Consider the following 27,442-nt stretch of genomic DNA (forward strand, 5'->3'; position numbering starts at 1 on the left):
AATACATACATTTCATACATTCAATATCCACAAAACAGAAACAGTTTCAAGAAAGCCTTTATTCAGCTTCCACAAATTTCATCTTACATGTAGGCAACATACTGCTGAACTTACTTCAAGTAAGAGAGGTCAAACATGGAGTCTCTTCTTTAAGTGGCTTAATTTACTCATAATAAGCACCTTGAATTTTACAGGGAGATGGATGGGCACACATGCTTTCATTTGCATAGAGGGCTTTAAAGGTGAGCAAATTACCTCTGAGCTTTAAGTTAGCAAGGGCTGTCTTTCAGGTTTTGCCACAGGTAGCTTTATGGTCACACATAAAGATACATGCATGCCTACAGTAAAGGTCATAGCTGAGACAAAAGTAGCTGCTTTCATCCAACTTGACAGAGAAGAGTCTCTGAAACAGCCCAGCAGCATAATAATTTTAAAGATCACAGACTCAGAAAAGTTGCACAAGCTGTTCAGCCTGAGAAGGCAGTTTGCATACAAAAGTTCTTATTCATTAACGTCTAGTTAAAGGGCAACCACATCCTAATGAGGCAGGATGAAGGGACCAGGTTTTTAGAATCAAAAAACTTGTGATCTCAGTCCTGATTACTTACCCATGGGTCATCATTTCTCTGCTTCCTTTATTTAAGTAGACTTGACTCTTTTGGGCCACACCATACATATGGCTTGTTGCTATAATACCTATCACAAGAGAATCCCAATCCTAGCAGGCCCATGAAACAGTTACAAATATTTTTCAGGCTAGCCTAGAACTTCACAGTTTTTTAGCTAAAAGTATGGTCAAATAATGGGTAAAATCCCTGTCTTCTGAAAAGAAAATCCAATGCATCCCCCCCAGTCAACTGCAGGAAAAAATAATCTCTGAGTTTCCTTCTGTGTGCTCTTCTATTTGCATGTTCTTCCCATCCTGTTTTTAGAAGGCAAACAGCCTTCTGGTATAGAAGTTGAGCAGTTCCGATCAGTTCCTAGACCAACCTTAAATCATGTTAATAATGAAAATACAGGAATCATAGAGCACTTTAGATTGGAAGGGACTTTTACAGGTCATCTAGTTCAAACTCCTTGCAATAAGCAGGGACATCTTCAACTAGATCATGTTGCTCAGAGCCCCATCCAGCCTGCCCTTGAACGTTTCCAGGAATGGGGCATCTACCACATCTCTGGGCAGCCTAGTCCACCCTCCTCATTGTAAAAATTTTCTTCCTTACATCTAGTTAGAATCTACCCTCTTTTAGTTTAAAACCATTACCCCTTGTCCTATCACAAATGACCCTGCTAAAAAGCCTGTCCAATCTTTCTTATAAGCTTCCTTTAAGAACTGAAAGGATGCAGTAAGGTATCCCCGGAGCCTTCTCTTCTCCAGGCTGAACAACTCCAGCTCTCTCAGCCTGTCCTCACAGGAGAGGCGATCCAGCCTTCTGATCTTTTTTGTGGTCCTCCTCTGGGCTCGTTCCATGTATTTCCTGTGCTGAGGGCCCCAAAGCAGGACACGGCACTCCAGGTAGAGTCTCACCAGAGGGGAGTAGAGGCAGGGAATCACCTCCCTGGACCTGGTGGCCATGCCTATTTTGATGCAGTCCAAGATGTGGCTGGCTTTCTGGCCTGTGACAGCACATTGCCGGCTCATGTCCAGCTTTTTGTCCACCAGTACCTCCACATCCTTCTCGGCAGGGCTGCTCTCAATCCCTTCATCCCCCAGCCTGTATTGATACTGGGGGTTGCCCCGACCCAGGTGCTGGACCCTGCACTTGGCCTTGTTGAACCTCATAAGATAACTATATATTAGACCAAAGCAATAGCCTATTCAGTCCAGGTAGTCTAGGAACAGCCATCTTCATCCACTACCAGAGAAAGACACATGAAACCTCATGGTCTGGAGTAAATTAGACACAACAGAGAACATTTCCTTGAAATGTAAGGAATAGCTTGCTCTTGAAGCACAAAGGTACAGCTTATCTTTCAGAACAGCATTTCTAGTTAGTTAAAACCAAATTTCACTTAAGAAAAATCGGGAGTGTCCAGTGCTTTGCCGGTAAATAAACATAAGGGCTGCAATGGGACAAGAGCCTGGGTCTTCCACGTTTGAAAGGGGACAGCAGAAGATTGTCGTGGTCCTATGGTTCTGGCTGGTGGGTCAGGGATGCAGGCTTCTTTTAAGAGTAGGAGAGAAGTATAGGATAGAGAGGAAGAAACGGCAAAAAAAAAATAAAAATGCCCTGTTTAGAACTGCTTCTGTCTAGCTCTGCTGCAACCAGCCACAGATCTCCTCCACACTGGAAGCAAGTTCAGCAGCTGGTTTGAGAGAGAATCTGTTATGTCTTCCTCCTTTCCCTAATATGTGGTCAAACCCAGTATTTACTGAAATGAAGCTTCACGGCACTGCTCTGCTTCCATCAGAACCATCCCTTCTTCTGTCTTCCCCCCTTCCAAGGAAAAGGGGAAGAGGAAACCTAGGATGGAAGAAAGTAGAACAGGTGAACCTAACCCAGATCTGGACCTCAGATGCTCTCACCTAATTAGGGAGGTAAACCTTATGGGGTGAAAATAACTGCTTTGAAACACAGCCTATATAATGATAACCCACTGTTCACAGGTAATCATTTCCAAACCACCCAGTGCAGCTAGAAAAGCACGCTGCTCACCTTCTGCATCCTTGGCAGCTCCTCTCATGCATTTTTCAGCAACAAGCTCTATTCATTAGGCATCCACTGTTTAAACAGTAATATGTATGCACGTGCATTTTTACTGCACTCCTCTCTTTAGGTATCCTAACAAAAAGCATATTATCTTTAAGCATAAGTAAATAACTTGATCTTTGACCTTTAAAAAGGGTATATGGAGTCTTCAAAACAAATAGGTATTGGAGGAAAAGCAGAGTCCTTTTTTAGTCATCTCATAGTCAACCTAAAAAAGGCCCGAATTCCCTCCCTCAATTAACAGCCTTAAGCCATTCCCAGAAGTGTGCTATTCCTGTCATATTTTAGACCATCCAGCAGAGTGTTACAGGTGAGAACACAGATTTATACAGTGACATACAGATGCTGCTGTGCCTTTTTTTTTTTTTTTTTTTTTTACACTTCTTTTTAAAGCCACTATTTCACAATGAGCTGAAGTTTTTCTAAGGTGACTACAGTATGTTATTCTATTCTAGGAAAAGTTGTTAATGTAAAACATAGCAATACGTAGGAGTAATTCAAATTTTTCTTTTCATGCATTGCTTTACACTTTCTAACATTAAATTTGGTAATCATGCTAGCCCGACATCTAGCTTAGCAGTGAAATTTTCTATTTTTGTCTGGTCTTGAAAAAAATCCTTAGAACAGTTTATCACCTACATCTTTTGCTACCTGCTTTTCAAAACTAAAAGAAATAACCCATCCTTCTTTGGAAGCTTGTGACACATTACAACCATTTTGATACAGTGAAAACCAACTATTTATTCCTATTTGTTCCCGTGCTCCCTAGGGATTTTTGATCTATTTATTGCTCATCATGTGACAATCTAGAAGGGACTATAACTAACTTGACTTTCAAAAGCCTTTGCTATGGTTATTTCTGGACCACTCAAAGAATTACAGGAGGTTTTTAGGAGCTATGCACAACTCAAGTACAATTCTAAAACATATGGAAAGTTGAAACTCCTTTTATGTTACCTGACAGTAACAACAACAACAAAAAATTATTCCTTGATATTCACACTAATGCTCAGGATCACTAGTGACATTGTACTGATTTACTAAAATGTGAGCTGAAACTGCAAGGAATAGCCATCACGGAGAATATAACATTTTTATGCAATCTCAGCCACCTCACTTTGAAAGTTTCTTCGTTGTGGGTACGCAAGGATTATATTTTACATATACATCTATAAAATCCTTTTTTCCCTGGTGATCTGATATTCATTTGCTTCAATGCCTCATATTTTGACTGGTTCTCTGATCCTGTCCTTGATCTGTAAGAGGATGCACCTTGCACAGTCCGTTGGCGTAACTGGGACTTTCTACCTTAATTAGTTTTTGGCACCTTGCTCATGCGTGGCTCTGGCAGCCTACATGCTCTCCTAAATCACTCATTAAAGAAACAATATGCAGGAAATGAACAGCTGTTAAATTTAGAGCTGCAGTGCTGAGTAAAAGTGGTTTATTCTTTTTATCATTTAAATTAAACATGCCTGTTTAAATCCCTCAGTGACTTCCCATTCACCTCCCACAGTAATCAGAATCACATGCCTCTGAAGTGCAGGATTACAGATCAGTATCTCTTCTATAATGTACTCCTGCCTCAACCCCGCTTCTGTCTCACCCCATCACCTCCTCCATGAGTTTCTGATTCATTCCTTGGCTCTTGCTTAGACCATGGTGACACAGCCAAGCTACAAGCCTCTTCACCGCCTTTGCCCAGAAGTCTCTCTTCCAAATAAGCAGAAACAAGTGGTTTTTATCCTCCCTCAAAACATTTTATGAAGAAACAAAGATGTTGAGATAGGGAAAAATCTGTGATTCAATCTATAAGACCACATTCTCTCTCCAGAAGTTCAAGACTCTCTGCCTCCCACACACTCGGGCATTTGATAGTCCAAGACAGTCTTTTACAGCTTTGGGACATTTTTAATTCACTCCTCTTACCTTTTGATCCACATTTTAGATTCATCTTTATCTCTTGTGCTCATTCTTTGTTCTGTTTCTCCATTATGCATTTCTTTTTATCAACTACAAAGTGGTGTACAGCAGTTCAAATTTCCATTCAGGTATCCTTTCATTCTTACAAGGCTCATACCCTTCTGCCTATCCAACTTCCTCTATGAACAAAGTTCTGGAATCTCCCATTTAGCAAGACTGCGGCAAAAAAAAAAGATGTTATAAAAAGATTCATTGGCTGGAAAATGCCAGCAAAATGTGAATAAAGCATCACTTGGAGGACAAAGAGAAATAGCAGCAAGGTATCTTCAGACAAGGAAAAAAAAAAGGCAGGAATGTAAAAATGTGAATGCCTCAGGAAAGAGTAGTTGACATATCCGTGCGGCATCTGCTTCTCCTGCTTCTGATGGTCGTGCCACCATTTTTCTCTCTGCTGGCTGGAAAATGCCAGCAAAACGTGAATAAAGCATCACTTGGAGGACAAAGAGAAATAGCAGCAAGGTATCTTCAGACAAGGAAAAAAAAAAGGCAGGAATGTAAAAATGTGAATGCCTCAGGAAAGAGTAGTTGACATATCCGTGCGGCATCTGCTTCTCCTGCTTCTGATGGTCGTGCCACCATTTTTCTCTCTGCCACCAAAGCTACAGCTGTACAGGAACAGCAGTTACCTTCTCTACAAACTCCTTTTGCTACCTACCTCCTGAAACTCTGGAAATCCTACCATCTATCACCAAGCTGAAAGAACAATAAAGAATTTTATCCCTAAATGAAGAAGCAGCAAGAATTGTATTTATTCAGCTTGGCTTAAAACATAATTTGGGACGGTCTGCTCTAGTTCTAGCACCACAATGCAAAAGGAGGTGTTGAACAGACATGTCAAAGAGACTTTTGAGGAAGACAGCTCACCTAAAGACAGAATTGAGACAACAGCTGAGTGTTTCTGCCTGCTTTGATCCGTGTGTCTAGCTGCACATACCTGTGCTATATACATGTGATTGTGTATGTGCCAGCTGGAAACACATGCTCAGCCTCACGATCAGCTGAAGCTTGGGGACATGGAGTTGCAAGTGCGTTGCCATTATACAGCTACCAGATTCAGCAACTCCTAACACTTTCCTTATGTTAAGTACACAGTGTGATTTTCTTCTGTCATATCACCAAGGAAGCCAAATTGGAAAAGGGACTTTTTTAGTGAGGCATCAAATGTCTCTCAGCCAGGTGTGAGGCTCTGGAATACACCTTCAACCAAACCAAAAACCTCAGTTTCTCAGTCCTAAGAACAACAAACATAGAAAGGGGAGTGACAATATAGTGACCATATCTGTTCTGCGGTGCACATAATATTGCGCCCCAAAAACCAGGTGGTTTCTACTTTGCACATACATAATGGCTAGTCATAAAAGATACGTTATGGAAAAGACAATACGTAGAGAAAAATACATATTACTTAATATGCATTTAAAAACTGACAGAGCATAAAATATTGTTTCCCTACAAAGTTGTTTGCTTAGTATTTTGGTCAGCAGCTCTTTTATGTAAAGCTTACTCATTTAAAGCACAAATTAATGAACCTTGTATTGGTAATAAAATATGCTTGTAGAAAGATCACACTCCTCTTTTCTCTTCCCTCCTACACTTGCTCTTCTGACAGGCAGGCATGTATAAGCAAATGAAGAATGCTTAGTAGGATTATTTCACTAGAAAAAATTAGATCATTTACTGTTGCCTGACATGTCTTACAATGCATATAAATTCGAGAAGTGTGCCACTGTCTTTCCTCCAGCTAAGCTACATATTAGTTGTGCTCTCACATTATTAAAATTCTCCAAGCTGTTGTCAAAAATACAAAAAAAAAATTTAAAAAAGGGTCAAAAGAGGTAACCAGATGGTTGCTTGAGGCCTAACGTATAAAATATGCACAAGAGCAAAACAAGAGCTGGTACTTCTTCAGCACACAATCAAATAGTACACTTGAAGACTGTTCAGTCAAGCACTAAATGCTTGCCCAGTAAGACTTAAAACATGTTTCTATGAGTAGGGTTTGTAACGAAACTCACATCAGCTTGGATTTAAGTACCTCTCTGCAGTGTCAGCAAGCCCCTAATATTATTGAAACTGTGCCGGCACAAAAGAATAGAAGTGAAAGTTTGGATTACCATATAAAGAGTGGTTTAAACACATGTGAGGATTAACTGATGTTTTTAATTCAGTTTCAATCATAAAGTCATTACAATGAGCCAGTTTTAGAAACCATTTTAAATTGAATGACTCTGGATATGACTTCAGGATTTGCAAGAATTCCAGAATTTAGTAGCCATGATAAAGATGAGCAGAAAGACCAAAAGCTCATTTTTACAGCTCTGTGAGATGATCCATTAAAGAACTCAATCTCCTTCTAAACTTTCAATAATATCTGTCAGGGAAATGAGATCACCAACCACTGATAGCTTTTGACACTCTATTGACAGCTCTATTACATAAAACATGCTTTGTAAAGAAAATTGCTTTCAAGAATTAGTGCAGTTGCTTGAAACCTACTAGCAAAGGAAAAAAAAAAGTTTATGGACAGAATGTTCTATGTCTCTATGCAGGCAGCACAAAAACTGATGCTAAGCTGGACTATGATGGTGGACAGCATAGGAAACGTTTTCAGGTTTCAAGATCAAGCCAAGTCCAGCAAACACCCACTGGTGGAAGATGTGGGAGTTGAAGATCACGACAAATATTTTAATTCCCAGCAGGGGACTAAAAACCAAGCAGGATTGTAACCTGTCACCTCAGGGTTCAATAATTAGCACCTTACTCATCATATATTGAAAGGGGCATGGGGACACTGTCTACAAAAATTTTACAAGAATTATCACATAAAATATAATTAAAAGAATGCTACAGCTGTGACATCAATTAGAAAGTTGAAAGCATCAGTCAAGATACCCTCTGGTCTTAAGAACTCTACAAATACAGCCTTTTTCCTTCCTCCCTTCTCATTCTCACAAGGGCAAAAGCTGTGAACTGCAGTGAAGAGAATCCCCAGTGAAGCTGTGTGGCTCCGCACGCTGGGATGCACCACACAGTCTTTGGATGCCTCAGCACACCTAAGACAGAGGAGAAGTATTTTGTATTGGCGTTCCTGAATTTTAGCCCCAATTCTAAGCGCATGGTCCAATACTTAAAGCAGCAGTTACAGACAAGAGTGTTAATTACTCACTTTTGACAACTATATTTAATCTAAAAATTAAGGCAGCTGACAATTTAGTCTGTCACTGCATAACCTGCTTTTACCTGATGAGAAATGATGTACGTGTACCTCATTTTTAAAGTCATATCTTGACAAATTATCCTCTACCTATGCAAACGCAGAGAAGTAATAAAAAAGCCCAGGTATATGGCTTAACACTTGACCCTTCAGCTAAAAAAAAATAATTTTGAGACATGTACTTGCCGCAGGGGCAGGTATGACGAGCTGGTGTGGCATGCAAAATGATTATCAAGTCTTAACAAGTAAAAAACATCAAAACAAGATTCCATTTGTGCCCATCCAAGGCACCAGAACACAGTGCAAAGACTATACTTGTCTGAATGGTGCTGAAAAATTATGCAGTATGACAATTTAACATTTCGTGTTATTTAACATTATATGGAGAAGAAAATCCATTTTTGAGCAACTGTATCAATTATCATCAGCCAAATCTCTCCAAAGTGTTAAGCTTACTGGAGATTATTTGGGTATCAGAATTCAGTACCAGCTCAGAAAAATAAAACTATATGAACAGCTTGAAAGATAGAGGTACAGTTTTAATGAAGATTTGGCCTAACAGTCTGTCTGAAAAACTACGTACTGCACTAGGATATTTGGAAAGTTAAATTTACATCACAGGAAATATAAATTCACAGATTTCAGTTCCAAAGATGCTGTCAATATTGATAAACCTTAATGTAAAGTCAGAGCTATTTTCATTAAAAAAAAAAAATATCTAATGTAGCTATTGACAGAGAATTCAGTGCAATATTACTCCACCTTTTTAGGGGCAGTAAGAGAAACAGCTTAAACTCATTCACTCAAAAAAAAAAGTTCTCTAGAAGGTAAGAAAAAAAATATTCAATATATTCAATAGCATTGGTATTACGTGACCTAGCCTCATTCTTCTTTAGGACCATGCAGAGTTTGGCAAGAAACCAGCTCAGAATGGTACTCACATGGCCCAGGATTCTGTCTCCAGCACCAAACATCCAAGCAGCCATGTATTGCTGGAAATACTTTGGAAGTTAAACCAAGATGAAAAAGTTGTAAGAAGTGGCTGTCCAGGTTCTGTGGAGATGCAATAGTACAAAGAACTGGGGGGGAAAAAGCCCACTGGCTTAAAATACAGATCTAGGAACTCAAAACTTGTATTCAATTAATAAATAATATACTGAAAACTTCAGTGGGAAGACAGGTATTCTCCAAATAAGAATAATTTTTAAATGCTGTCACCAGACAATTTTGGTCAGTAAAGAGAGGCAAATAAAAGTAAACAAAAGGCCTTTATCAACTACCAGCCTGCAAATTTAAGGATGCCGAATTCAACCTCTTGTACGGCAATAATAGTTTTATTAACTATTAAACTGCATCTCCTAGAAGATTGTGACTGCTTCTAGCCAGGAAAATTGCTACCCTTACCCATACTGTCATCACCAAACCGAACTGTCAGGCATACAAAATAGTCTATTTGAAAACCATTCAGTGATTGCTGTTAATTCAGGATGAACTCCTCTTAAAGAGCCCTGCATTTCAGTAGAATGCACAACTGGGGAGGTACTGTACTTATATTAATTATCTGTTGGTTTCTTGGTGACATGCAAGGTATTACTCATGATCAATAGTGATATAACTGCCTAGAGTTACTTAAGATGTTTCACTTTCCTTCATTATCAAAAAGGCCTTAAAGAAGAGGCGTCAAGAGGCACATCTTCAAATGCATCAAGATCAAACTTATTCCCTTCCTACCCTTTTTAGATTCCTAAATCAAATGTAGCATTTTTGTGCAGTCATCTTTCATAGGCTCTCTGAAGGAGAACAGTCAAGTTTCCATGGAAGCAATTTCAGCATTACTTTGTCTCAAAGCAATTATATACATATAAATGCATACATATATATAACGTTATATTTGAAACAGAATGTACTATATGATAAGATTTAGTGAAAGCTTCATGGCGTTCAGTTCAGTTGAATAAATATTTCTTTTATCTCTCCCACCCACTGACACAGCAGCAGGCACACTTCCAGGACACAGAATGCACATCTCTGCTCAAGTACTGAAATGAACTCTCTCCTCTTACGATGCCCAATCACACATTTGTAAAGGAAAATCAGCCTTTGCTTCTAAAATGGAAAAGTCTACTCCATTTAAACCAGAAAATTTCCTATGTTCATATAGAAAACTGAATATATCCCTTTGAAAGGTAAGGGACATCTTTTGATGCAATAAGGGAAAAGAGATGCTCTTTAGTGTTCAAAGTAATAATTTATTGGTAGGCTTTAGAAACTCTTGAAAAACATTCCAAGTTAGGTATCTAAAATCAAACTGTTTCAAAAAACATGCTTTATGCTCTTTATACTTCACAGTGTTGCTAACTCATATAAAGAGTGTTAGTTTAGTCAGAAGTTCGTATACACAAAGTATTTCTTTTGAGGATAAAGCCTGACAAGCATCAAAATATTTCTAGAAGTATTTTGACTCTCAGCTCAGATACGAAGATAATAGGGCTCTGAAGATTACTGGAATTTAAGCGACAGTAATTTGATCATGTAAGTGCTCAAAGACTGTGGCAATACAAAGTAAAGCAATGAGTCTTAAAAACTGGCTTATACTAAGTCATTTTATATTTTCTTCAAGCTAAAAGCACGCACAAACACAAACAGCTGTTGTTGTTCAGCTGATGTGTAGTCATAAATTGTTAAACTGGTAATTCCATCACGATCCTGAACTTCCCTTTTAATTAAAACTCCTGTGAACTGGTGTACCTGCCCCTTAGTGAAAAGAAGGGGGGAACCCTGTAACCATGAGACACAGGCATGAGGAAAAAATCTACTTCATTACCAAATCTGATATTCTGGCAATACAACAGTTGCAGAAAAAACTGTGAGCCCCTAAATGGAGGTCATTTCACATGTTCCACCACAAAAAACAGTACATGATGCATCATAAGCAGGAAGCACTTCCTCCAAAGAAAAGTCTATGATGTTCAGTCTAAAGAAAAAAAAATTATATGAATGAGAAGAGTCTTTCCATAGATAAGACTGATACAGCAAAACTAGCAACAAGTTGCTTTACAAGACAGCAGAAGGAAGTACCAGAAATTGGTGTAATACAGGCCAAAGAAGATTTAAGTGGAGTAGTATCTTTTTAACTATAAAAGCTATTAAAGCAGCTGGAAAAAACTACCTAAGGATTGTTATAAAGTTTCCAGTGTTAGATTAAATATGCTCTGCCAAGACTAGATACATTCAGTCACTGTTTCACTTTACAGAGTCAATAACAATTATCTTTTCCGATATTCCTTGTAACCTCCCATTCTTTGTTCCTTTGTGCTCCTTTAACATACCCTCAGTCCTAGTCCTGCCCATCCAACTTTCTGTGGGTCATGCCACAAACAAAATTCAGAAGCTGACCATCTTGAAAAGCACATGTCTGTTTGCTTGAGCCGTGGGACATCTTTGGGTTTTGGTGTGGGGGTATCTGTTCATTTTCAAGCTAGAGGACTTTTCAGGATTCAAGAAGTTGATCAACCAGTAGATCCTACAGGTGATGAGGTGTAGCACAAATAGTAAAAGCTCAGTTACCAAATATTGTACTGCATTAATAAAAAGCTTGGACGACATGAGGATCTTGTTTCTTGAGGATTTCTTAGGGAAACCAGGCGCTTTATCAGACCTTGTTTTTTACAGCACCTCAAATCAAACATGCTGTCAACGCTTATGCACGTGCCCCATGACACCATACAAATAGAAGTGTGTCTGTTATACTTTAGATGGCAATCTGTGTGAACAGTAAGAGTTACAAAGGAAAGATGCACACATTTTGTGTGTTCATGTGTTTATAATATCCTTATTACTATGCAAACACTGTTCTTGAATAATTTCAGAAAACCAATACAAAAAATGATACATATTATAAAACGGATCCTGTTCAGGATTTTGGACTTTATGTTTGTTGTACCTAGCAAAGTTCTTTAAAGGGAAAAATACGCCAGAATAGAGCTTTGTAAAAATATCATTATTTGTGATTTTCTCTTCTGCTGTCTCTCATGTACACTTCTTGTTCAAAAGCAAGACAGCATGTCTATTAGTAGGTCCAAAATGAAGCTACATGTAATAATTTCCCTGGGCAGCAGGGAAATGTCCACTCCCAACACAGGTGTATATTTCTACACTTCAATACACTAACTCACAATATTGTGTGAACACAACAGCTGGCAAGGCCGTGTTATAAACCAGATCCTTGAAGTGATTCAAGTTAAGAATAACTCAAAAAAAAAAAAAAAAAAAAAACCCGGGGAAAGGAAAAAGGGGGGGGGGGGAAAAAGGGGTTATGGGGTTTGGGTTTTTTTTATAAGCCCTTATTTTATTCATACAATTCTGGTACTTTCATAGTATTTTCCATTAATTTGAAACACTGCATTTGACCTTTATGCCTTTCAGACTCTGTTAAAATTTTCACTATAAATAATCCACATTCAATGAATAAGATTTAAATAAAAGCTGAAAGTTTATGTTCAAAACACAACAGAAGAAAAACTCAAAAGAAATGCTGAAAAAGCAAAGAAAAACTAAAAAAAAAAAAAAAAAATAAAAGCCAGGGTAAGGAAAAAGGGGAGAGGGGGAAAAAAGAGTTATGTGGTTTTGGTTTTTTTTATAAGTCCAGTGATCTGGTTTATAATACAGATCAGCAAGCAGCTGTACCAGCACAATTACAGAAACAGAGAACTGTAGTGCAGAATTGGAATGGAACACAACTGATTTTATCCCATGTTTACCCCAATCACATCCCACTCACTGTGTATCAAGCTGACCTCTAAAGCCCATAACAAATCTACAGGCGGCAAATAACGGCAGGAACTTCTTCTCCAGTCTACTTGTGCTCAGAGGAGGCCCTAGGTATAAGGCTGACTAAATACGTGCTCAAACACATCGGCGTAGTGTGGGAGAGTTACTCATACATGAGCTTCTTATAGTAACTAACTCTCCCACATTGTGCACTGCATGTAGTCAATACCTATATGGAAATTGAAAAAAAAACTGATGTGCAAGAAAGAAGCTGATTTGTCTTCTGAAAACATTAATGTTGGTGTTCTCTTCTGAAAACATGAAAAATATGATATTGCATTAAATCTGACATTTCATTTCATTTCTGAAAAAAAAAAAAAGATAAAGGAAAAAAGGAAGGAAGAGTAGAGTTGAGAACGTAGGAAACTGTGACATAATATGTAAATATGAGACAAACACTGGTATAGCTTTACACTAAGTGACTGCCATTGGAGATGAATGATAAAATAACTCCTTCTAAATGAAGGACAAATACTAGAAGAAAATCAAGAATGTACATTCATCATGTTCATATACCAGCTGTCTTACTGTTGGGGGCTGGAGAGAACCTATTGAACCAAGAACTGAAGAAAAGAACAAACATTCTTTTGTATTTAACTAATGTACTGATAACCAGTGAAGGCCTCCTGTGTTGATAGCTTATGCACTAAATGAATGTGCTTTTCTCCTCAATCACTGATTACACCTGACTTTTCTACACCTCCCCCTCCTTGCCCAAAAACATAGAAGTGAGAATGTGACAGCGGGGAGCAGAAACAAACGGCTCTTACTCAGAAGTTAGGAAGGCACAGTAAGAAACTCCACGCCTCAATCAACTAAGGTACTAATGAAAGAAGCTGCCTGCATCTTGAGAAAGACCAGTGAGCTTGGCTATACCATTAAGTATTCATTTATAATTACTTTTCATAAATATACAATGTAGCTATTTTAATACCAAAGAGTACTTAGCAATTCTGTATTACTTAAACAAGAATCAGCCATGCCCTTTTCAAACCAATATTGTATCACGAATTAGAAATTAATTCAATAGCAATTCTTGCTATGTATAACCTGAAGAGACAGCATAATGTACTTGAAATCCCGTGAAGGGTATCAGATGAAGAATCATAACCAGATACCTAGAAGATGAAGCTCAAGTTTAGCACATTAGCCCAAATATAAAAAAGTTAGACATAATATTACACGGCATCTTAGGTTTTCAGGGTTCTGTATTCCTACAAGATAAATCCTTAACCATTACCAAAATTTCACAATACCTTCTAGCAATAATTATGCCTGTTATATAGACAAGAAATTGAGAGCTAGAATTAATCTCAAGAGCATGCAACATGTTTATAGAGATAATACAGTTTTAACTAATACCTTACAGTCTGTGCTAGGTTTCTAAGTTTCCAGAAATTCACAGAATTTTCCCACCTTTGCTTTCAAACTGAAGGAAATGCACTTGCACCAGCACATTCACTTTTATCCATAATGTTTGGTTCTGCCCTAACACAAATAAACAGTACATAACTAGTACTAAGAATGCCAAAAGGACGAAAGTGACAAAAGTAAGAATAGCTTTACATTCATTACCAGTCATATTACAAGTGTATTCAGTATCAACATTAAAGTGCAATTATATGGCAATAAACCCAAATCCACTTAAAAGCTTGACTATCTCTCCTCAGCACTTAAGCAACCACAAACTTGTAATATCATTCACCAGCCCACATTATTTATATTACCATCCCCAAAATCATCAGATATATCTTCAGACAGAAGTACATGACAAGAAATTAATCTTGCAGAATTAAATGACTTACGGTATCACCTAAAGTAAGGAAGGTTTAGTAATAGGATATTTTGTTTCAAGTTGGTAATATTTCTCATTCCTAGATGTTCAATCAAGAACAGCTGAAACTAGCAGTGACCCAAACAGATTCAGCAGCCAATAAAAAGCTATTAATTTCAGCCTAATGCCCAATAAAAGCAATTAATTTCAGAATACACAATTACAACAGAAGTTTTCAATGCCAAATACAGCAACATGGGTTTATCCCCTGTAAAAGCAGGAAAATGACTACTAGTAAACTGGCATTGGGCAAGAGCAGAAGCAAGGGCATAGGAGCAAGAAGAAAAAAGAATTAAATGCATCACCTGTTACACAACTAGTTTTAAACTTACCAAAAATCTATGCTGAATCTCAAAAAATAGTGGAAAGAAAACGTACCCTGTCCATCTTCAGGATTTGTGGTTAGACAACATGAAGGAAGCTCAGTTCTCTAAGCTTGTGTTTGTTTTATTCTAATTGAAGTTTCAGCTTAAGGTACAACTGATCAGAAATACTGATTAGCTCTGTGTGGGATGGGCAAATCTTCATGATAGATACTGGTTGATTAAAAAAGAAAAAAAGCCAGCAGTGCCTAATCATTTCTACACAAGTGGCCACTGGCAAGGTACAGAGACCAAGCAGGAGAGAGTAATTCATTCTGCAGGCTAGCAGGAAAAAAAAAAGAAAATAAACACAAACAGCTTAATTGGAGAACATGGTTTTACATTCAGGAGCAAATCTACTTTGTTTATGGAAATTGGACTAAAGCATCAGAGAGGGGGTGGTACAGAGATGGCTGACAGCATTAATTTTAGGCAGAGTAGACCATCTATTTTATCGTATTACATAAGATTTGGTTGCAAAACTGACTCTTCATTTACTTCAATATTCTTTGAATTTGACTCAGAATTTAAATAGCGTGGCCACTTGCTTTGTAAGCATAAGGTCTGAAAAAATTCCAGTTTGCAGATGAGATTTCCCATGTCAGAGTTGAACCTCACTGACAAAATGAATTACATCTCTCTTGTTGCAGAAAACATTCCCACTCTTACCTGTACGTTTTCTTCTGTAACTTGAATTTCAGCAGTGTAAATATAATCTATAAGCATCCTTAGAGTCCAGCCATCAACTTCCTTTATTCGAACTCTCTTTGCTCGGCTTTCACTCATCTCACCTACAAATACAGTTTATTAGTCAAGTAAATTAGGTAGAAATACAGCACATCTGTAGAAGTTTAATAGTAATTGCTCCTGCCAGTAGCAGAACTTTGTGCATTATCAGTTGTGACAGTAAAGCAATTGTAAGAATAATAATTCAATTTCTTTCCTTTCTCCCTCCAATGAGAAAAGAAGACTTTGTTGTTACCATCATGTGAATGCTACCTGGGTTAATACTTTTACTGCAGGTGAGGTCTTTTCTTCAGCATACAATATCAGGAAAATGTTATCATCAGACCAAAGTAAGACACTTCAAATGCATACAAAAACATTTTGTTGGCAAAGCAAGCTAATAAAATACTCTAGCTTTACTAACTTCTTAATCAAAGGAGCATACTAAACGCAGTCTGGACTCATTTTATTTAAAATAAGAAAATTATACCCCCATAGAATAATTAACATACATATTTCTTTGCCTACTTACTATTCACTTATCAATTTCACTCCTGTTACAGATCTGATTTAACAGTTAAAACTCAAGCTAAGATAAAATGGATCTCATTTTGTGGAGGCTGACATATTGGCCATATGCCACAGCCAATCTTCATAGAAAGGCCTGAAAAATAGCTTCTTCCTTCTAAAACATATTGTTTCTCAAAATGCAATATTTTCTTTATATCTGAAATAACTGCCCAAAGACACATTTTGAAGTAACGATTATAACCTTCTCCATGACTACCCACTGCACATCTGTTCATCTCAGACCTTTAACCCTTTTTGCATTGACTTGCACTGGGAAGAGAAACATGAACTACACCAGTTAAGTTGGCAGGTATATAAACTTTCACTTTGGCAGAGTATATCCCAGTCTCTGGATACATCCATTTCTTATTCTTCTATATTGGATGTATTCTTATTTCTTTCCCCTAGATATCTAGAGAGAACAGTATTGATGAGGTAACAAATTTAATATATATAACAACAGAAGCAGACAGGATGGGGAAACGAACCAGAAAATGCTTATCCTTATGAAGGTATTTCCTTATGAAGTACACACACACGTTCAATGTTTGTTACCCTGTGGTCTCCCACGATTGGTACCAAACAATGCATTTTACTCAGTGCATTTGGCAAAGGGATCATCACTGAGAAATCTATTGTTATTCATGCCTCTGGTTTTTTTGAGCTAAAGGGTAAGAAGTGGCATTTTAAATCAACCCTTTAAGTGGTAGGAAGTGCAGAGGACTACCTACAGCAATGCACTACTAAATGCCACCACAGGTTGATAGCATTCCAGAATGATGATGAACTACATCAAACCCAGCAAAATCTAGCCCCTGTAAAACCTTCTTTTTTCACCTGTTCTTCTGAAATATATCCTTACACTTCTGAAGGAAGATTGCAGCATGTTCTCTGCAGGGACCTGCACTCCAGATTTCCACTTCTAGTTTGACACAGATTAAACCTATTGATCTTCAGAGCATGCATGCTGCAAGTTATTTATTATGCAAGCTGCTGTGGAGGTGGTCCTTTGGGAAAATTGTGTGTGGGGGAGAGTATTTTGATATTCTGCAAGCACATTAGGTATGTTTTCAGATTTTGTGTCAAGGCTTCTAGAGCCATGGACCGGCAACTTCTCTGTTTAACAACAGAGCCAAGAATATACAAAAAAAAAAAATAATAAACAACTCCAGTAAAAGATTTGCTTCTACCTTTCATGCTAAAGGGACGTACAGTCTTACTACAATTCTAGATGAGTCCTTTTGTGATCCAGATTTGTTTGACAGATCATATGCAAGAAAAACATAAATTCACTGGCTAGGCAGTCTCAGTCTAGAATTCAACCTGCTGAAGAACTCTCCTCATGTCTGGAAAGTTGCCCCGCCGGATCTCCACAGAGTTGTTAGTGGCAGGAATGTGTATTGTGAACAGAAAGGTAAGCACCAAGCTGTCCCAAACTCCAAAGCAGGAGCAGCAGTGCAGTAGTTGAGCTGAAGTTACTAAAAGGCTATCTACAAAGCTTATATGGTTCCTCACTAAGAAATGTAAGGAAGGCTTTTCTTTTCCTTTTCTGCTTTTTTAACATGATTTAACAAATGGAGAATGAAAGCGAAGAGAGCAGGTAATTCCCCGAGGATAACTGCCTTGGCAGAAGAGAAAATTAAACCTTTTCCAAGTCAGGCGCTACAGCCACTGAAGTGTCCCTTCACTGATGTTTTATAATCCTTTCCTCTAATCATTTACACCTATTTAATTCAGATCACAGTACGTATTTCTGCAGAATTTCACTGTACACAGAAGAAAGAATTATTTCTGGTAACAGAGTCCCAGATGTTTAATGTTTCCTTTCTCCTCTATAATTGTTACTAACTTTAAAAGACAGTAACTTTTTCTCAGCATCTAATAGGGCTACTTCTACCATTGCAACAAGTGGAAACAAGAAAAAAAACCTCAAACAAACCAATCAACAAACCCCCAAAAAAACCAGAGGGTTTGATGTCAGGTAATGCCATACCCGATCCTGCACAGCAGGATCTAATGACTCAGAGAAAGATGTAAGTAACCTGCAAACATGCGTCCAAATATAAGCTTCTAATTTCTAGTCAAGAAGTAACCCTGAAGCATAAAAGTGCAAATTTTTTTACTGTGTTTTCAGTCACTGTTTTATTCTGAATGCAGAAAGATACTTTTTCTTTAGTTTGTAGCTGGTTAAGGGATCAAGCTTGCTTATTTGAATTTACAGATTACTGGATGAGAATACAAATCCACCTGAGATGGGTGAATTTCAGGGTTCGTGGAGATAGAAATTATGATGAACTTCAGGATTTTTTTTGTGTTGAATTGTGGTGAAGTGCACCAACACCACAGCTGGGCCCTGCTAAAAGCAGCATAAAATCTGTTGATAAATTTTCAAGCCACAGCTGAATTCTGATTAAACGCCTACCAATTTGGTTCACGAACTACACAAATATTGCCACAGATGTATGGGTTAAATGCTCCCCACCCCCCACACCACTGGGGGTCAAAGATGACATTTAGCAACATAAAACAAGCAAAAAAATTTAAGAGGGACTGAAGCAAGGAAAGGCTGAAGATGTCAGTGATTCCAGCTGGTGAGCGACCACAGGCATGGCTGCACTGTCACTCCTAACAGGTAATAAACATCGGGGCAAACAGAAACGTCTTGTCTGCCACAGAAAGCACAATGTAAAACTTATACTCCCAGTAAAGAATAATTTCAATGTGACAGTCAGTGACAGCTAATCTTTAATACAGAACTAATATAAGAGGCTTGTGTTTCTCTGTTACTAAGGTGATGAAAAGGAACTTGCAGAAGCAGCTGTTTTCATTCTAACATTAAAGAAAGCAGTAAGAATTAAGAAAGAATGTATCAGTCACGTGGAATGTTTGTCTCAACCACAAATGCAAACTTGAACTACTAGAGGAATAGATACTTCCATTTACACATAACTTTAAAGCATTGTTGCTGCTAGTAGTGACTCCACTTCTAGCTTTGGTTGTGTCAAAACATTTACATATAAAATCAAGAATAATCAGCTACTTCCCCAGGACATAACAGTATTCCAAATTTCATCAATCTTCCACAGTTGCATACAATTAAAGTTATTAGACTTCCAATTTGCTTGTATACGGGCAGGCCAAGAGTCATATTTCTGCCCCCACCTGAGCTGGTGGTCAAAAGCAATAGGTTGCAGAAAATTCTTTTGATTTCAGACTACCAAACTGGCACAAGATTTGAGAAGGAACAGACAAAACTTCAGAAATTAATTTTAATATGCATTTAGTAGCATCCTTACTTTGACATCAAATTCCACATGATTTCAATATGATTTATAACCATTATGGAATTAAACCCACAGCACAGGAATTCAGCTGGAGGCTCCTGTGAACCTGAACCTATCTTAGCCTTCTTGCAAGCCCTCAGCGTTCCTGTTGTAGCAGCAAATCAGTTACTTGGCCAGCATGGAGCAAGCAGAGGCAGAATCAAGCCTGCACAGAAAAGTTGTGGCAATGATGCAGAGTACATCTGTCACAGAGAATTACCCTAAAAATACCAAAACATGCACTCCAGCTATAGGCTGCCAAAGCCACAGAGAGCTTTTTTATCTACTAACAGCCTAGAGCACTCGGGGTCTGAAGAACATAGCAGCAGTAGTTGTTAAAGGACAGAATATACTCCAAAATTCACATGAAAGTTATTTTAACCTTCTTTTGGACAAGGGAGATTACTAGAGCCTTAAAGGATATAACAACTCAACAGTTCCTAGCTAAATTAACATATAATTTTTTTTTTTTATTTAAAGCATTCATTGTGCTAACAAAGAATATATGGCCAGTATGTTCTTCGACTGCAAAAAAAAAATTCATTAAGAAACCCAAATGTCGCTATTGGCTTATCAAAAAATTAAATGAGATCCTAAAAAGAAGAATAATTTAATTTTGTGCTTTATACAGTTGGATTGGATTAGAACAGAGTAAGTATTGAAACATTTAGTACCTGTAAACATGGCATGGAAGTAGGGGCTGCAGGCGGCCAGCACAACTCTATGCGCTGCAATTTCCATGTCTTCAGCTACTATCGTCACATCACACAGCAAGTTCTGACTATTTAGAAATAGCAGAGAAGGCAATTTCACATAAGTGAACTACAACAGAAAAGCATATAACATCACACACAATCTATTTTCCCGTGCCCTCAAAAGAGGCAGGCAGACAATGTTGATGAAGCATTGTTTTTAAACGCGTTACACAACCACAGGGCTATTACTCAGTCAGATTACAGATGGTGCTTGGGTACACAGAACTTTCTAAAAATCAAATAACTGAATTGTGATTTCTTGCACAGAAGTTTTCTGCACTGAACAGCCAAAAATTTTTATCAGCACAATTTATAAGCCTTCTCACTCAAAGTCTGGGCCTCTTTGAATAACTATGACAGAAAGTAGAATTTTATATACACAAACACTAAAAAACTGAGCTGAGAAATAAGACTTTACAGATAACAAAGAATCCAAACTTCAATTGTGGTGTCTGTGTCACATTACACTGGAAGCCCATGCCAACTTAATTTTCCAAAATCACTAGTCAATCATCTCTATATTTACTGTTTTCCAAGCATTTTTCACACACAGCCCATGCACATAATAGAAATAATTTTTTCCACTCTGACCAGTTTAGAATTCATTATGGTTAACTTCATATCTTGCCTGACTTTTTATCTTCATCACATCCACTTGCATTCTTGTCCTTTGCAACTGTAATACATACTTCCTTCCTCTTCTGTTGCAATAAAGAAATATCTCTATATTCATAATCATTCCTAATACAGGTGTTTCCAATTCAGTTTACAGCTATTGGATATTCCTCTTCCAGTGAAACCCACCACACTGTGTATTCTTTATAATTAAATTTTCTAGATGGAAAGCAGGGGGAAGGGAACAAACAAAAAAACCCACCACAAAACCAAAAGACTGCAATTTCCCAGCATCTAAATAGAAATGAGACAGTTGTGGCTATGGCTTTCTCACGCTAGCACTATCCCTGTAGAAGTAGCACACAATACACAAAACTAAGGGCCCTGACAACAAAGGGAAAAGGGGAAAATACAATTTTACAGAACATATTCCTTAGGGACGGTGGTAGTGCTGTACGTCAATCTTGCGATCCCTATTCTCAGTACTTTTGAGAAGATAATTTTTCAACTTTCCTGAATATATACTGCAGTTAGAGTGCAAACTTTCTGATAGTTTGCAACTACCACGCAGAGCTGTAGCAGAGACTGGGATGAGCGTTGTGCTCTGACAGAGCTAGAGCTCTCAGTCAGACTGCTCAGATATTCACCCCAGTCCAAAGGAAACTCCATGATTTCTCAGCCTCTGCAATCATTCAATTTCTTTGAGCACAGCCTCAAGTAGGAGTGCCCTGTGGAGGCCACACACCAAAAATTGTGGCCACAACTCACCTTTGGGGCCATACTGCAACTCTGATTTTTTAATATTTTTCCCCCTTTCAGCTCTTAATACCTACAGCAACTATCTAAATCTCAGAAGTTTAACCTGGAATATGCTTATTACAAAAAAAAAAAAAAAAAAAAGATGTATAATAAAACATGCAATGACCATAACCAGATGAAACACACAATTCAGAGGAGCTTGAAAACAACCATTACATTTATTATACAAAAATTGAAACAGAAAGATGCACATAAGAGGTCATCAGATACTCAGCTTTTTCAGACACCTGACACTTATCCTGACAATGGGAACAAAAGGGTTTATCCTTAGCTGCACAGAAATACCAAAGATAACAATAAATCCAGAAGCAACAGAATTACATCAATGCGAAATTCCAGCTAATTAATTAATTACATTGCACATATATAGACATAGTAACTTAGCAGTCCAGATACATCACTAGTCTGGAAGTGCATGAGATGAATGAGTATGTTCTGTGTTACTACGAAACTGACAAGGTAAATAAACTACTAAATAAAGAAACAAGCTTATAAACTTAATCATGTTGCAATCACTGTTGCAAGCATCTTGTGGCTTCCACAGTAACTCAGCACTTTCATTTCATAAGGACACACCAATTTATTTTAGAAAAGCTCACGTTCTGAAGTGCTATTGTACCAATTTGCTTGTATAGAAGGACTGAATGAACAGAGCATGGAGGGTACACCATCTTGGTAAAGGAAATGGTAAAATGGGGAGGCGGGGGGAAGGGGAGGGAGAGTAGCTAAAAAGTATAGATTTAAGAACAATAACTGTTTACCAGCTTGCAGGTTTTTCTTCATTGGCTTAAATAGAGAAAAAGTCATTACCCACATCTTCAAAAGATTTTGGTAAAGTATTATTTATAAGAATGAGGATTTTAACAAATACAGGTAAGGTCAAATTCCATTGTGATAAAACCAAATTATAATGAAGAGGAAAGATAGGCATTAGAGGGTAATTTCTTCATATGTCAAGAACTAATTAGCTATCCTAATGATCTCTCTGACTCAGTGTTGAGGTGATGGTGAGTAATGAAATGACAAAAACTACCAAGGACAAAATTACTCAAATTTGACAAAAATTTGAAAGCGCAGAAATAACCTTCTTATGAGCTAACAGAACCAGGTAACTTGACAGCAGCCAAAAACATAATATAAGCTCACACACTGAAGCACTGCAAACCCAATGTATTTTAGACGCTTAAGCAGATGATTTCTTCACTAGTTATCCACTTTCTGAAGCGTATACCTCTGGCAGTAATGAAAAGAACTGAGATAGAAACCATTTTAAAAATGCAGTCAATAAAATCAAAAACATCATTTACTTGATTAATATTAGGTATTTATTTAGAGTAATGAAGTCTGAAACATTTCTAAAATATTTCAGCTTATTATTTCAAACAAATAAATGCATATATTAATGTTTATAGTCTTATCTAATTAGCACTTACCATTTTAAAAGCTGTACTCAGCTTAAACAGTAAACATTGCCGCATCAATTACCTTATTAAATAAGAACTACATTTAAGGTTTGCACGGTATTCCTCCTGTTCCAACTTTAACTATTTATACATGTAAGAAACAAAATTGCTCAAATTGCTTCTACAGCAATTCAAATTTAAGTAACCATGGAAACTAAAGTATATTCTGAAAATAATCCATGGCCTTCAACAACGCACTGCTGAAAGAACACGGATCTTTTACTCGCAATGCAAAAAAACGCAGGTAAGGATTCTGACTTCTGAAACTGTTCTAAGACTCATTCTGAGAAACTGTTTCTTCATCTAAACTCTTGGTCATCCTTAGGAAGTCATGGCTACTGGTTCTAACCTGGCTCTATGGTCCTTAAGACACTGAATCTGGTTACTGGGATCCTTCAAAAAGCCAAGGGCGTAAGTAAGGAGAAGCAACAAGTATCAGTCCTTCCAACATAAGGTAACTAGGCTCTTAACATACTAGAAAAATACTCCCTGCTCTTATACCATTATCCTCAGACTATGGGTGTATTTTAAGTCATTTATAGTCAGCATATGATTTTCTCCGATCTTCCAGTACAGTACAAACTGTCACAGCAGATAAATACATTGATCTGATCACAGTACCTACCATAGTATTAAAGATTTACCCACACGAAACAGTGACGATCAAAGGCAGAGGCACACTTTAATAAGGTATCAGTTGCTGTCTTTTTTTCAGGTGAAGCCTCTCCAGTTTTTAATCTTATATGGGAAATAACAAAGGACTACAGGATTTTCACACCCTCTGGTATTGTCTGTGCTAAAGAACTGTTTTATTTATTTGATTCCTCTATTGTTGCTGTTAGTTATAAAGCTGAATTACTGTCAGTGATAGTTGTGAGTCCTAATTACCAGAGCTCAGTTGTGAGCTCTAATTACCAGCTGCCACAGTTTTCAACACCATCTCACCTACTCATATGTAGAAAATACATCAATACAGGTGCTAAGAACAGCATCAGCACCAGGCTCCTAGCTTTGCTCAAACTAATGGTAGTATACTCAAGGTCTTACAAAACTTTACTGAGAAAAGTTACTTTCAACATTTGATTTGGGAATTCATCAATTTCTCCCAGGGGGCAAGCAAAAGACAACTAAGAAAAAAAGGTGTAGTCTCAGCTGGTTTACATTTGTTAGATTGTGACCCATGTCTCCAGACTAGAAAATTTTAACGTTTTTCCAGTTCACAACCCACCACAAAAATCAACAACAGGTATACAAAGAGCCTTAGGCTCAACTAAGGAGTCACTTTTCATCTATCCAGGATCAACTACCTACAAGACAGGATCAGCAGCTGTAACTCCTTAAATACAACCTCCAAGTATTTTTCAAGTCTCATAAACCTAGTTTTGATTAACTTACGAGGGGCAAAAACATACTGCACACATCACAGCTACCACCACAAGACTGTCATTGTACATTTAATCGTCTCATCAGCTACATTTTTGGAATTGCACGTTCTTAATAATTAAACTATTATTATTAACTTAATAAATGCAAATGAAAGTAGAAATGTATTATGGACTCCAGGCAGATGTATTCAGTGAAGTAATACCTTCTTAATTCATTCATAACTTTAAAAGCTTTCTTCATGTGCCATGGATTTACTGTAACAGGACAGTGAATTTCAGTGTTATCATCTTTCAGATCCAAGGGCTTCTGATGGCAAAGTTTGGTACATCTGGAAAGAAAGAGAAAAAAAGAAAAAAGAAAAGAGTTAATACTTCTGTTTCATGTCCAGTTCTGTCACTCCTATTTTCTCCACCTTCATCTTGGGGAGGAGGAAAAGATTTGCACTTCAACTTATTCTTTACACCAAGCAATTTTAGTTTCCCCTGTTACACCAGTGTGAAGGAGTAGGTAGAATTCCTCAGGAAGTGATAAGTTGGTGACCAACACTAGTGAGGTTAACAGGGGCACTCAGTGCTAACCATAATCTCCACTAAGGAAAACATGAAGACGATGCTCTAGAATATTTTCCATAAGCCCTGAAGTGAGGGGAGCAGCAGAGGTTGGGGAACTTTTAGCCTAGTGTCCATACAGACTGATGGCAGAACGCAGCATCCACCACTGCAGTCTCTCAACACCTTCACTGCCTGTGAGACAAGAGCCGCTACCCACCCTTCCACCACCTCCCTCACTGGATAACGCAGCTCCCAGACTCCACCCTTCCACCAGGACCTCCCTCACTGGATAACGCAGCTCCCAGATCGTGTCTGATGAAGACCACAGGGTGACTACTGTAATTTCCAGGTTTTCCCTCACAGCAGCATGAGACATAAACAAGTATGAGAAAAACGGAGTAGTTTTGCAAATTCACTCAATGTTTTGAAAAGCAAAAGTGACCAACCTCTTAATTTTTCTTACTTTAAAAAACACATCCAAAATAGCACAAGAAAAACTAAGTAGTGTGAAAAACCATAAGCTCTATCTACAATTATCTCTTTCTATAAGAAATCCCCAAGTCCTAAAGACACTAACTTCTGTAGAAAAACGATTATGTACACCCCTCAATCACTAGGACTGTCCAAACAGCACATGGGTTTCTCACGCCAAGCCAATGAGTTTCATGTTTACAATCACAATGTTATTCTTACAAGGCAAATCACATTGTTGTAGTACTTGGAAACTGCTTAGCATTGGTGATGTTTTCACCTACACTATTGCAATGGTATTCCTGAACCTCTGAGCTGGAAATAAACAAAACCACTCAAGTCACTTTCTCGGGGGCGTAACTGACCCTGGTATATCAGAGATGTGATTTCAAATAAAAACCCAATCTTACTTGCTTCAGGTAAGAATAGTCAAACTGAACACATGCATTGACTCCCAGAATCCCAGCCTCTCTTCTACCATACCTAAAACTTTTTACTTGGGCATCTCTAAAGAAACTTAAATGAAAAACTCAAGGCTAATTAAGATTCTAACCTAGAATTCTATATTCTGTGCAGTATAACAAAACGTAAAGCAAAGTATTTGGCTCTACTTTCCATGACTCCAGAACTAGCAACAAAATTTTGGAGCAAAACAACACAAAACATCAAATAACAAAGGAATAAAAAAAAGTCTCTGTAAAATACTGGCTCACAAAGTAAGGTCCGTCTACAGAATTCAAACTACTACCAGTTTACTACACTGTACCATGAAACTGCTATGAATTAAGAGTTTCATGCCCAATTTTGAAAATTATACAACTCACTGCCAAAAAGGGCCAAGCATCAAGCAGCAATTTTGCATTAGTCAGAAAAAGGAACAAAAAATAAAGTTACACAGCACATACACATGTTGTATGGAGGGGGAAATAAAATGCCATCCTATCTAGCAAACTCCTTCAGACTGAATATTACTCTTCTAAATTATGTGACATATGTAGTGACCAGCATTCAGAAAAAGTGATACACAGAAATCAGTGACTTCAGGGAACATTCAAAACACCAAATATCAACTGTGAAGAAGAGGCCCAGCTTTTAATTATACCACTGACTTATCAAGTCAAAGATAAGAACACTTCTTTTACATCCCAAACCCGTGTACCAGATACCGATGTGTACAAATCTGCATACAGATACAGACAACACGTACGAGAAAAAAGGCAGTTAGAGGTCCCTATAAAGAGCTGCCAAGCAAACTGGATAGATGGTGGAGTTCCTATGAAGCGTAAATTCATTTGCTGAAGCTTCATTAGCTGGTCACAAAGGACGACGATTTTGTTTTAAGGTAATGAAGCCTACCAAACCGTCAGTCATATGCCTTCTATTTTGAGAACCGCTAGTCTGCCTGAAGTTACTTCAGTCTCTCTCACCCTTTGACCAGCTGGGTCAAAGCTGTCTGCCACTGGCTCCCTTTGGGTTGTTCTCCAGAGCCTCACCCCCAGCGTACCCGAAAACAGCCTCCTGAAGGCGCGGGATAAAGCTGGGCTGAACTAGAGCACATAAAGCTGTGTGAGCCCATCTGAAGCGCAGCTGGAAATACGTGCCTTGCCTAGCGCCCTGCCACTAAAAAAGATGCTTAACTAAAAAGCCAGAAAACCGAGAGTGTGATGAGCATGACTGCTGAGTCAAACAGGGAGTAATTTGGGACCACATATGGAGGAAGCAGAAGGAGTGAGGGGGAGGAGGGAAAAAAAAAATTAAAAAAAATAAAAAAGCCGGTCCCCGCAAGCTGGAAGGCGCAGGGGAAGGCGGCGGGGCGGAGGGAGGGAGGG

General features: G+C 38.0%; 1 protein-coding gene across 1 annotated transcript in view; it reads right to left on the bottom strand.

The window, feature by feature from the left end:
* The window catches only part of KLHL2 (kelch like family member 2), a 69,187-nt gene extending 44,273 nt beyond the window's left edge, over nucleotides 1-24,914 (bottom strand). Inside the window, exons 1-3 of the mRNA XM_014944613.1 lie at nucleotides 24,794-24,914; nucleotides 20,228-20,334; nucleotides 15,604-15,725 (exon numbers count right to left, since the gene is read on the bottom strand). Coding sequence (XP_014800099.1) covers nucleotides 15,604-15,725; nucleotides 20,228-20,334; nucleotides 24,794-24,831 — 267 coding nt within the window. The 5' untranslated portion in view covers nucleotides 24,832-24,914. The remainder of the gene's footprint in view (nucleotides 1-15,603; nucleotides 15,726-20,227; nucleotides 20,335-24,793) is intronic.
* Nucleotides 24,915-27,442: the final 2,528 nt, after the last annotated feature.

The sequence above is a fragment of the Calidris pugnax genome, unplaced genomic scaffold (assembly GCF_001431845.1).
Source record: "Calidris pugnax isolate Ruff unplaced genomic scaffold, ASM143184v1 scaffold15, whole genome shotgun sequence".
Taxonomy (NCBI): domain Eukaryota; kingdom Metazoa; phylum Chordata; class Aves; order Charadriiformes; family Scolopacidae; genus Calidris; species Calidris pugnax.